We start from the raw sequence: 10,692 nt of genomic DNA, 5'->3' as shown, positions 1-10,692 counted from the left end.
ATCTCCTGTCCACCAGCACCCCCAGGTCCTTCTCTGCTGGGCTGGTTTCCAAGCAGGGCAGCTCTGCTGGGGCTGGAGGGTGACCAGAAGCAGCCYGGAGCCAGCCTGGCTGTGCAGGGAGACCTGTGGGAATGCTGAGAGCCAGCAGCATGGCCCCGGCACTGCCACAAGCTCCATCCACTGCATGTAATGTACATTGTGGAATAGAAGTAAAATTTGGAGAGTGGAAGCTGCCATAGGATGTGTTRGTGAAACCCAGGGAGTCAGAAAATTGATGTAAAGCCATGCCGACAAACAATGCTGCCTCAGCAGGGACACACCAGGGCCAGCACCGAGAAACCAGCCCTGTCTGAGCCACGCTGACCAAGCTGGGGTCACACATTTCCCCAGCCATGCCTGTCCCACCAGGCGGGCAGGGAACAGGCCAGCAACTGCTGCACCAAACACGAGGTGTTGGCCGACTCCTCCGACAGCGCTGTCAGCTCTTCCATATCCACAGGGAGCAGATGGTGTTGAGCTCCTTCCTTCCAAAAGGAGCACGTGTAGGAAACCACGCAGTGAGAGAAGTTGGTTTATTCTGAGAGTTTTTCAGTGTTACATTGGCCAAAACACTCTTCAGCTTGTGTAACATTTGTTTTCTACATGCGCGGTTCAGCTCTAGTCAGGCTTGCACAAAATTACCCACATCAATCCCTAAGGTGGATGAGATTTAAATATATCAGCTTTAGGATGAGGAAGGCTGAATCAGCCCTGCTGGGATTCCAAACTGCAAATTCAGAGAGTTGCAAGCACTGAAGCCCGAGGACATGGTTTTGAACTGCACACTCAGTCATAAATACAGGCCTCAATGCTCATTACTCCGTACCATAATCAGCCTGGATTCTTTTCTCCCTGTATTTTGCCTTTGAGGGGTAGGGAGTTCATCGATGTCTTGGTGAGATGAATGAACATCCCAGTTCTCATGCTGAAGGAGAGGCAGGAACCGTGAAGGATTTTAGCCATGAATAACCTCAAAAAGTGACTCAAGAGAAATGCTGGAGACACAAGAACAGGGCAGGGTTCTTGCAAAACAGGTGCCTTTGAAGGAGCTGGAACAAGAGCTGCAGGCACTGACAGACTCTGGTTTCACCTTTCCACAAGATTCACAATTTGCACCGAGAGTTTCCCTGCAGTAAGGAGCTGTCCTGGTGACATGCATGGATTTACTCACTGCTGAGGTGGGATTACATCCCTAAGTAAGGCTGCAGCTGCAGTGGTAATTAGCTGCACAGTGATTGACTTGGACATCACAGAGACTAAAATAAGGTGCAACCTGTGCACATCCTCAGAGAAGATGCTGGAATGTATCCCGGACAAATGGTGAAAATGTTTGTGTCAAAGCCATTTTGGGGCCAGTGGAGGCAAATCACAGCCTAATTAGTCCATCTAGTCTGAGCACGACTGATTCYAGAGGGGGAATGGCAATTTCTTCCAGCTGCTCTCCCTGTGTTTATTTTATTTTCTTAGGTGGGGAAGCTCAGTAGAAAGATGATGCTGTGGTTACAGCACGTGACTKGTTCTGCTTTCATTTCCCAAGTGGTTTGAGGCAAATCACTTCATGCCTCTGTGTTTTTTGACTTTTTCTCCAGTACAAAATGTCTTTTCTCCCAAGAGACACTTGAAGCTTGAAGTCATTGATTTTAGTGACTTCCGTACGGGATGTGCTGTGAAAGTATTTGAAAGCAATTGAAAGTATGACAGAATTGCAGTGGAGTGAGTCCTCTGAAATCCTAGAGCTGTACATGTGTTCCTTTAATTATTGTGTACAACTGAGCAATAAATGGAACACTTTTAATCTGCACTTTGTAATAAATATTGAACACTAAAAGCTAAATAATGAACCTCAAAAGCAGGGTGTGTAAACTAAACTAGTGAGAATTGAGCAGGGCATTAAAACTAAATCTTTCTTCTAACCTTTTAGTGCTTAAATATCCAATTAAGAAGAAAAACAAAATAAAAATGTACACAGGACAAGAACTTTTTTGTCATCAACTCTRAATATTCCTGTGTCCCTGGAGGCAGAGACACTCCATGTGCAAGGATTGGATTCWCAAGGTTTGAATATACATAGATGTCATTTCCCACTGTAGAATAACATCCTGAATTAGAGATGTATAACTAAGAGGGAGAGATTTGTTAAGGATTAATAAATGCTGTCTGACAGATGTTCCTCCCCAAAACATCACTTGGCCATGAAGACTTTTTGTGCTTGAGACCATCTTGTATTTRAACAATCTTTGAGCTTTTTGCCAAAAAAAAGCCAAGCTGTGGGTGCCTCTGGAACTCTGGAAGGCTGGATGGGGCTTGGAGSAACCTGGGATRGGGGAAGGTGTCCCTGCCCATGGAGGGGGTGGAACTGGATAAWCTTAAGGTCYSTTCCCACCCAAACCATTCTGTGACAGCCCCTGGCCCAGGAMGCTGCCCCACACCTCGTCCAGCCCTGCAAGCAGCAGGTTCTGCAGCTTTGGACACGCAGGCAGCTGCAATTCCCGTGAGTGTTTGTGCAAAAACAAAAGGCACTGGGTCACGTCGGGTCTGCTGGAACGGGGAGAGTCCCAGCGAGCACAGCCACACGTCCCACAGCCCGGGCAGAGCGGGGTGGAAGCGGTGCCTTGTTCACCAATGTGGAAAATTACACCCCAATCAGCCACGAGTATTGTAAGGAGGAGGAATGAAAACAACAGCAGCACTGAGCTGGAAGACTTGCCCAATGGGACTCATCCTGAAAGCCAGCAGCAGAACCCAGGGGCAGATATGGAGTGATGCACTGAGTTGTGCTGGATGGTGCACGAGACAAGGCAGAGCTGAGTTCCAAATTGCCTCCACATAGCACAGCAAACACAGTCCAGCCTGACTTTTGGGGCCCCAACTCACTGATTTCACCAGCGTCCTTTGTTGCTCCATTATTTCTTCAGCCTAGTGGAGAAATCACAATTAACCAATGGTTAATTTAATCTTGGTATCCAGATTAAATCCCTTTCTGCTTAGGCTGGCAGTTTTGAACCTGGTGAGGAGTGTAGTCCTAACAGCTTTGCCGTGGGAAACTCACCTGAAAAAACAGGAAGGGACTGGCATGGGCTCTCTCCAGAGCTGCCTGCTCATGCACTGCCCTACACATTGTCTTGCTGTGACCCCCAGAAAAATCCTAACTRAGATTTGGGTGCTGCTGGAAGAGCTAAGCTGTGAGTGGGGCTTGAAGGAAAAAGCAGCTCCCCTCCAGACCTATTATTTCTCCTTTTCTTATAAATTGGGGTCAGAAGGTAAGTGGAACATGCTGGAGCAGGAAGAAGTGACTGATGGTGGATTTTAAAAAGAATTTTAATTACAGTTTTTGGAGAGGGGGTTCTTCATGGAGATAATTTTTTAATTGTTGCTTTTTTAGGAAATGAATCCCAGTGCTCCCAAGCAATTCCCCGTAGCAAAAGCTTTGGTCTCTGAGCGCTGCTGACTCTGATCTCTTCAAGATGGGGCAAAAGAAAATGCTGTGCTTGTTAGAGCTCCCCCAATAAACTTCAACTGCTCCTGCAGAGAAGTGTTTGTTTCCTTCCATCTGCTGCTTTCGCAAGGCAGGAAAATCAGCCTGTTCAGACACCAGGAAGTTCTTCAGCATGGGAACAGYTCGCTGTAAATGCAGGAACAATAACGGGCAGAAATTATCATACCTAAAAATACCCAGCCTGCGAGTCACACGGCTGAGCCAGCCCCGGAGCAGCTCGGAGGAAGGCTGGRGCGTGTGGGCAGCACGGGGGCACCTGCCTGCCTCTGCTGCGGCTCCTCTCTCACCAAAACACGGCTTGATTTCACAGGGAGCTGCCGGCTCCTGCATCTTTGAGCGCTGCTGCTGCCCCAGCCACTCGCAGGGGAGAGGAAAACCAGACCCTGTGCAGTCAGAGCCTTCCAGCACTTGGATTTCACCGAACCCATCCCCACGGCGGGGCTGTGTGAGCAGAGAGGGGGCTGCAAGGCCGATGTCAAAGGCTCTCCACACCCCCGAGGGCACCCAGGGCAGGTGAGGTGGGAGACAGGGGATGAGCTGACACCGTCCACAAGCCGCTCCGAGGGCACACAAACCCCTCAACCCGCAGGAACCCCGGGTGTTGCCCTAGAAGGGAAGGCCATGATGTCTCCTTCAATCAATACCTGTTTGGGCTGTGCCTGCAGGATTTGCTGCTCCGAAATCTCGCGTTTCCATGGTGACGCCGAGCAGAGCCGGTGCCGGTGCTCTCTCCGTGCCCAACCCTGCTGCAGTTTTGGTTTTGCACGCCAGAAGCTGCAGTTGTGCCGCAATAGGGGCGCTGTGGGAGCTCCGGGTGTGTGAACAGGTCAGGGGGGCGCTCAGCAGGTGCCCTTCGTGCCGGCACATCCTGGAGAAAGAACTGAAGCAGCTCCAGGATGGGAAGGGTCCAGATTTCATCCCTTCCATCCCCGGTTACCCCAGCACCTCCCTGAACCTTCCATACCGTGGGTCCTGCCAGTGTCCGAGGAACCAGTGGGTCTGTGACACCGAATGGCCCCGATGGGACAAGAGAAGAGCTGTTTTTCACAAAACAGCTGCTCTGCCCTGCAGGAGAGCCGGGAATGCCGCTGCTGTCAGCTCCTCCACCCGACACCAGCCACAGAGAGCTGCCCGTGGGCTGACACTGCTCATGGAAACGCACGGCCGTGGAATTTATTTAGTCTCTGTGGCCTAAAACTCTCCCCGTGTCTGCCCAGAGCCATCCTGCTACAGCCCGCCACACCCATCGCTCCCCATCCMAACGCAAACCAAGGGCTCTCCAGGATGAAACAACAGCAGGAACACTGGTTCTAGCTAGGTCATTTAAATTATTAAAATGAGAAGGAACTGCATGGGCTGGATCCCAGCAAAGCAATTTGTAGMTCATTCTTCCTTCTGGTTAAATTGAAAATCAGTCTAACTTTGAAGTAAGAGCTTTKCATCCCAGCAATGAACCAAGCCGGTGCAAGGAGAGGTCGAGCCCATTTCCATGAGAACTTTAAGGCAGCTGGAGCAACAGCAGGAAGGTGTTTTGGGAATAGCACTGTGCCAGGAGCAGCAAGGACAGAGATCATGGTCCCTCCATCCTCCAGAACCACCCCAACATGCCCTAAAGTGGGTCCCTGCGGAACAGTTCAAGTGTGAGAGCAGCTCGTTCTGTGGGACAAGGCTGGGAGCTTCGCTGCAGGGCTGAAGAGCTGAAGGACGGAGTCGGGCGGATCCCTGCTGAGATGAGGACACTGCAGCAGAACCACATCGAGATATTTATGGCCTTTTTAACGAATGTGGGTAAAACATTGCTCTCCAAATCTTCGCTTGGACAGCAGGCGGCCTTGCAGTGTGGGTGACTGATTGACCCGWGCATCCCGGCCGGGTGGATTTCATGGATTTCACCGTTCTGCCGAATCCTCAGCCCAAAGTGCCGCTGCAGGGCCCTGCCCTGGTCCCGCCCGCGGGGCCGTGCCCGGCGCTCTCCGCCCACCCACGGCCCGGATCGGGCGGCGCTGCCCGGCCCGCGGAAGTGATCGGGGCAGGGGCGAGCCGGGAGGAAGCGGCGGCAGCGGCAGCGGCAGCGAGCGGAGACTGCGGACAGAGCTGAGCCCCGGAGGAAGCGGCGATCCCAGAAGGAAGCGGCGATCCCAGAGGGAAGCGGCGATCCCAGAGGAAGCGGTGATCCCAGAGGGAAGCGGCGATCCCAGAGGGAAGCGGCGATCCCAGAGGGAAGCGGCGATCCCAAAGGGAAGCGGCGATCCCAGAGGGAAGCGGCGATCCCAAAGGAAGCGGCGATCCCAGAGGGAAGCGGCGATCCCAGAGGGAAGCGGCGATCCCGGGCGGCCCCAGCATGAAGCTCATCATCCTGGAGAATTACTCTCAGGCCAGCGAGTGGGCGGCCAAGTACATCCGCAACCGCATCGTGCAGTTCGGGCCCGGGCCCGGGCGGTTCTTCACGCTGGGGCTGCCCACAGGTGGGTGCCGGGGGCCGGGGCCGGGGCCGGGGCCGGGGCCGGGGCCGGGGCCGGGGCCGGGGCCGGGGCCGGGTGAGGGTGAGCGCCCTGCCCCGGCTGAGCCGCCGCTCCCCGCAGGCAGCACTCCCCTGGGATGCTACAGCAAGCTGGTGGAGTATTACCGCAACGGAGACCTCTCCTTCAAGTACGTGAAGACCTTCAACATGGACGAGTACGTGGGTGAGTGCCACCTGTCCTTTGTCCCTGGTCCTTTGTCCCCGCAGAGCCTGGCGGTGCCCGAAATCCACCTGTCCAGGTAAGATGGACAACAGTTCACAGAGTCACAGCATCAGTTAGGATGGAAAAGACCTCTGAGATCATCGAGTCCAACCTATGATCCGACACCACCGTGTCAGCTAAACCACGGCACTGAGTGCCATGTCCAATGTTTCCTTAAACAGCTCCAAGGAATAATGGGGACAGTTTGAAAACCTATGGAAGAAATTTGAAATTTTTCCATAGGTTTGAAAATGTATGGAAAAAGCTCGATAGTGGGTGTTGCCCAGTATTGCACACAGTTACAGAATCTGCTTTACCTGCACTCAGGTACTGACCAGGTAAGGAGCAGCTTATCACTGCAGGCTCTGCGGGCAGCATTAACTTCCACCTTTGCTCTGGGATTGTAAAGATCCCATACAAGGACCAGTGTGTTCCCTGAGTGCCCTCTGGTATCTTCTGCTGAGACAGCAGGGGACTGTTTCATTTCTGAAGTCATGGTGAAACAGTCTCCTCAGAAGAAAAAGATCCAAAGGTGAAAAACCTACCAGCTAAATATTTGCTAATACTAATTTTACCCTGGTCAAGAGGGCTTTTTTTCTGTGAGCAATCCTAATCAAGCGGCATTAGGGAATAAGCAGTCCAGTGTGGATTTATAGCATTCAAAGGGGGAAATACACAGTAATTATACAAAAATTGTTATTTCCCAGGCTTTTGCACAGATTTTTAAKCATTCTTGCTAATATGAAATGGGATAAAGGCTGAAAAGGTACTGACAGATGAGGCACAGCACACATTTGCTTTTTGAAAATCACTTTCCTGTTAAATATGGGCACATGTCTTACAGGAGCTGATTTTAATTCTGCTGTTTAGAGAAATAAAAACACCTCTGAAAGCTGAGGGAGTGACAAAGGACAGAGAGAGCAGTGCTCTGTCACCAAAGCCACTGCAAGGGTATGGAAGTGCTTTGTGTTATGAGTGATACTGATACAGTTGGCTTCATTCCTGCATGTTCTGTTTCCAGGTCTCCCGAGGGATCACCCAGAAAGTTACCATTCCTTCATGTGGAATAACTTCTTCAAGCACATTGACATCTCACCAGAAAAYGTCCACATCTTGGATGGAAATGCCCCTGATCTCCAGGCAGAGTGTGACGCGTTCGAGGAGAAGATCAAAGCAGCTGGAGGCATCGAGCTCTTTGTTGGAGGTGAGAACCCAGAGCAGCATCCTTTAAACCCTGTCCCAAAGCTGTGCCTGTCCTCTCCAGCTCTCATTTATTGTCAGGGTTGTTTATTTGTGATGTATTTGCAGTGAAARCCACCACAGTCCATGGCCCTGGCACTGCTGTGTCCTGGCAGCCTCATCTCCCAGGGTAGCACTCCCAGCTTTAGGTGTTTCAGTCCAGTCAGTGAATTGTTCAGGAAATGTGAGCAGGAGAAATAGGAAAGCCAGAATTGTACAGATATGAAGTGTATGAGCTGTCAGTGCTGACAGGACACTGCTGGGAGTGGCTTTTCCCACAAAGTTTGCTATAAGGTTCTGCCACCCAGTTTGCTTTATCATTGTCCCAGTGCAATCAGGGAATTGTCTGGTRGCTTCTGAGGGGGCTCTTGCTGTCGTTCTACCAGACACAATTCTGAGCTTGGGCAGAAGAATCACAGGGGTTTTTCTCAGCTCTGTGTTGCCAGGAGCATTGCCTGTTCTCCTGGGAGAGCTGCTGGCTCTGCTCCCACAGCTGACCCTCTTCTTGTGCTGTCCCTGTCCCAGGTATCGGCCCCGAYGGTCACATCGCCTTCAACGAGCCGGGGTCCAGTTTGGTGTCCAGGACACGTGTGAAGACCTTGGCCATGGACACCATACTGGCCAATGCCAGGTTCTTTGATGGTGACCTCTCCAAAGTGCCCACCATGGCTTTGACAGTCGGAGTAGGCACTGTCATGGAYGCCAGAGAGGTGAGGACAAAAGCAGTGGCTTCTGTCAGCTGCTCTGGAGCAGCCAAAGGTTATCCTGTTTTGGAGCAGCTSTGTGTCCTGCTGGTGTAGGCTATTCCTGCCACAGAATGCCTGATCCTCCTGTCCTCTTGCATCCTGCAGCACGGTGGAAAGGCTCCTGCTCTGTCTCTGCTGGCACCTGTGTTTGTGTAACCCTGCAGTTGCTCCCCACAGGGTGCCAGGAAGGTTTGGGAGGSTATCTTTGGTTAGGAATCTCACCTGGAGATCAAGTGCAGGAATCAGATGCTGAGTTGATGCCACACCAGCAGGTCATGAAAATTATATGGGACCACTTTTAATGGAGTGTATTCCTTTATCTACATTTGTTGAGTTTTAGCATTGAGGTGCCCAAAGGATCCTTGCAGGCACCCACCAGGCTGTGATTTCATTGACAGCTGAAGCAGCCAGAGCAGCAGCCCTGYCACACAGAGGTGGCCGTGGGGAGGGTGACAGGGCTGTCCCCATTCTCAGATGGGCAGGGTTTGGGCTCTCCCTGACCACCCCTCTCTGTGTCTGGGGTGCAGGTGATGATCCTGATCACAGGAGCCCACAAAGCCTTTGCTCTGTACAAAGCCATCGAGGAYGGGGTGAACCACATGTGGACGGTGTCCGCCTTCCAGCAGCACCCCAACACCGTGTTCGTGTGCGACGAGGACGCCACGCTGGAGCTCAAAGTCAAGACAGTGAAATACTTCAAAGGTGAATGTTTGAGCAGCCCAGGCTGCTGTTTTGTTACATTTCCAGGAGCCATGCTTTGCAGAGATGTTGCTGTATAACCAACTCCCAAAGCAGTGTATTCCTTAAATATGGTAGTACAAGTGTGAAGGTAAATGATTAATGTTTGGTGTGGGAGCAATGGCACAAGGACACCAGTAACGTGTAATTCCACTAGCATCCAAGGAATGAGAATTTTCCTTTATTATGTCTACTTAAATTGTCTTTTGGCTTTCTCCACCAGGTTTAATGCTGGTTCACAACAAGCTCGTGGAGCCCTTGTACAGCATGAAGGAGATGGGAGCACAGAGGAGCCAGTCCAAGAAGCCATACAGTGATTAATGTGCTGGGGCAGTGCTGAACCAGCTGCTGAAAACAGCTGGCAGAAAAGGGAACTGCTGCAGAAACTGAGCTCATATTAGTTTTTTAATTAGCAGAATGATCATATGGTTGCTTCCCTCCATTGAAGAGAGAGATGCCAATCACCTGCCTTAATTAACCAAATGAGGATGGGATCCAGTGTTCTGTGTTCCACAAACTCCTGCCACCAACTCATTCTCTGAAGGAAATGAAGAATGAGGTTTTTGATCTGTGAACTGACTGAAATCATGGACTGGAGGCTGCAAAACTGCAATGTGAGGATAAATGAAAGGACAATGCTGCAGAAATGTGGGTGATCACTTTGGGGTGTATTCCTTGCAATTAGGACAAGTACCTTGTGTTATTCCTCTGCCATGGAACACTTTTATAAAAGAATCCTGGAAAATAGGATTGTCCAGCTGGAATAGGGAAAACTCAGAGCAGCACCCACAGCCATGAGGGGTCAGTGTGAAGATGGACCCAGGGGGAAGATGGGAAGGGACAGTGGGGCCTGAGTGGAGACACTGGAGAGATGGGCAAACTCTCCCATGGGACAGCCAAGCAGTGGGACAGATCCCCAGGGCTGGGCAAGCTCTGTCTTGAGAAGGTTGCTAAAACCTGACTGGATAAAGCCCTGGCTAAGCCCTGCTTTGAGCCAGATGTGGGACTTGAGGCCCCTCAGCTGAAGGGGCTGCAGCAGCTTCCCCCCACACAGGGTCCAAGGTGCAGCTCAGGCACCTGAGGATGTCACTGCTGTCACACACAAAGCCCTTCCCTTCATGCTCAGGCCCAGGTATGAATTTCTATGCCTGGTGCTCTCCCCACTCCAGAATTTTCCATTTCTCTGAGGAAATGCCAAACCAATCCCAAAGGACACACTCTGTTCCTACTGGCTTCAGCCCATGTTTAATTACAGACACCCCATACAGGTGGACAACAGCCAAGACCCCACCAATTCTGAAATGTGATTCCTGGGATTTCTAYCCAATGCTGTCACACGAGGGGCGAGAAAACTGGGCAATGTTTATTTTCTTTATACAGCRATTTTGTACGTTGTTGATCTGTAATGTAACTTTCTACATTAAATGTCTTTAATTTTTTAAATGGTGACATTTGACTGTATCTGGTGCTCAGTCTCACTGTGCTCATGGTACCAAAGCTGCCCTGGAGCAGTCTGGTGACTCCCCACTTCCTTGCCCAGTGTTTGCTGGTGGGTTTTTCTCTGAGGGAAAAGCAGGGCCCTCTGTGTGGGAGGGCACTGTGCATCCATGGAAATGCCAGGAGCAGGACACATCCTGTGCCAGCTCCACTTGGGAGCTCTGGGCTGTCCCATTCCCAGGAGCACCAGGACACGCCTGTGCTGCCAAATTTG

General features: G+C 51.3%; 1 protein-coding gene across 1 annotated transcript; it reads left to right on the top strand.

The window, feature by feature from the left end:
- Positions 1–5,540: 5,540 nt before the first annotated feature.
- Positions 5,541–10,430, top strand: GNPDA1 (glucosamine-6-phosphate deaminase 1). Its single transcript, XM_057382728.1, has 6 exons — positions 5,541–6,000; positions 6,118–6,219; positions 7,280–7,462; positions 8,023–8,207; positions 8,771–8,945; positions 9,205–10,430. Exons 1-6 carry the CDS (start codon positions 5,877–5,879, stop codon positions 9,300–9,302), a joined length of 867 nt encoding a protein of 288 aa, XP_057238711.1. The 5' UTR covers positions 5,541–5,876; the 3' UTR covers positions 9,303–10,430.
- The last annotated feature ends 262 nt before the right edge of the window (positions 10,431–10,692 follow it).

Source organism: Malurus melanocephalus, unplaced genomic scaffold, assembly GCF_030028575.1.
Source record: "Malurus melanocephalus ecotype Western Australia unplaced genomic scaffold, MMel_1.1 scaffold_583, whole genome shotgun sequence".
In the NCBI taxonomy this organism is placed as follows: domain Eukaryota; kingdom Metazoa; phylum Chordata; class Aves; order Passeriformes; family Maluridae; genus Malurus; species Malurus melanocephalus.
This window is presented reverse-complemented; position numbering and strand designations above follow the sequence as displayed.